The sequence below is a fragment of the Glandiceps talaboti genome, chromosome 12 (genome assembly GCF_964340395.1).
Source record: "Glandiceps talaboti chromosome 12, keGlaTala1.1, whole genome shotgun sequence".
Classification (NCBI taxonomy): domain Eukaryota; kingdom Metazoa; phylum Hemichordata; class Enteropneusta; family Spengelidae; genus Glandiceps; species Glandiceps talaboti.
The window spans coordinates 23,349,175-23,350,147 of NC_135560.1; the positions used below are offsets into that span (position 1 = coordinate 23,349,175).

At 35.8% G+C, this 973-nt stretch overlaps 1 protein-coding gene across 1 annotated transcript in view; it reads left to right on the plus strand.

The window, feature by feature from the left end:
* Positions 1-973, plus strand: part of LOC144443142 (trypsin-like) — a 6,110-nt gene extending 5,137 nt beyond the window's left edge. Inside the window, exon 6 of the mRNA XM_078132510.1 lies at positions 803-973. Coding sequence (XP_077988636.1) covers positions 803-973 — 171 coding nt within the window. The remainder of the gene's footprint in view (positions 1-802) is intronic.

Here is a 973-nt window from a genome sequence, read left to right on the forward strand (position 1 = left end):
TATATCTATCTATGTAGGATATTTGCACACATGATCACATCCCATGTATATCTATCTATGTAGGATATTTGTACACTCCAATGTATATCTATCTATGTAGGATATTTGCACACATGATTACACCCCATGTATATCTATCTATGTAGGATATTTGTACACTCCAATGTATATCTATCTATGTAGGATATTTGCACACATGATTACACCCCATGTATATCTATCTATGTAGGATATTTGTACACTCCAATGTATATCTATCTATGTAGGATATTTGCACACATGATCACATCCCATGTATATCTATCTATGTAGGATATTTGCACACTATAATGTATTTCTATCTATGTAGGATATTTGCACACATGATTACACCCCCATGTATTTCTATCTATGTATGATATTTGCACACATGATTATACCCCCCATGTGTTCCTATCTATGTAGGATATTTGCACACATGATTACACCCACATGTATTTCTATCTATGTAGGATATTTGCACACATGATTATACCCCCATGTATTTCTATCTATGTAGGATATTTGCACACATGATTACACCCCCATGTATATCTATCTATGTAGGATATTTGCACACATGATTACACCCCCATGTATATCTATCTATATAGGATATTTGCACACTCCAATGTATTTCTATCTATGTAGGATATTTGCACACATGATTATACCCCCATGTATATCTGTAGGATACTTGCACACACATCCCATGCATTTATATGTGCAATCTTCCTTCCAAAAGTCTTCCCTCAATAAAATTAAATCCTTTTTCACTTTCCAGGGTGACAGTGGTGGTCCCTTAATGTGTCTGAACGACGATGGTGGATATGACATATTTGGTCTTGTCAGTTGGGGTCCACAGGTGTGTGCTACGGAAAACAAACCAGGTGTATACACGCGTGTTCCCAACTATTATTCATGGATTAACACAGTCATTGCAGAGAATCCATAA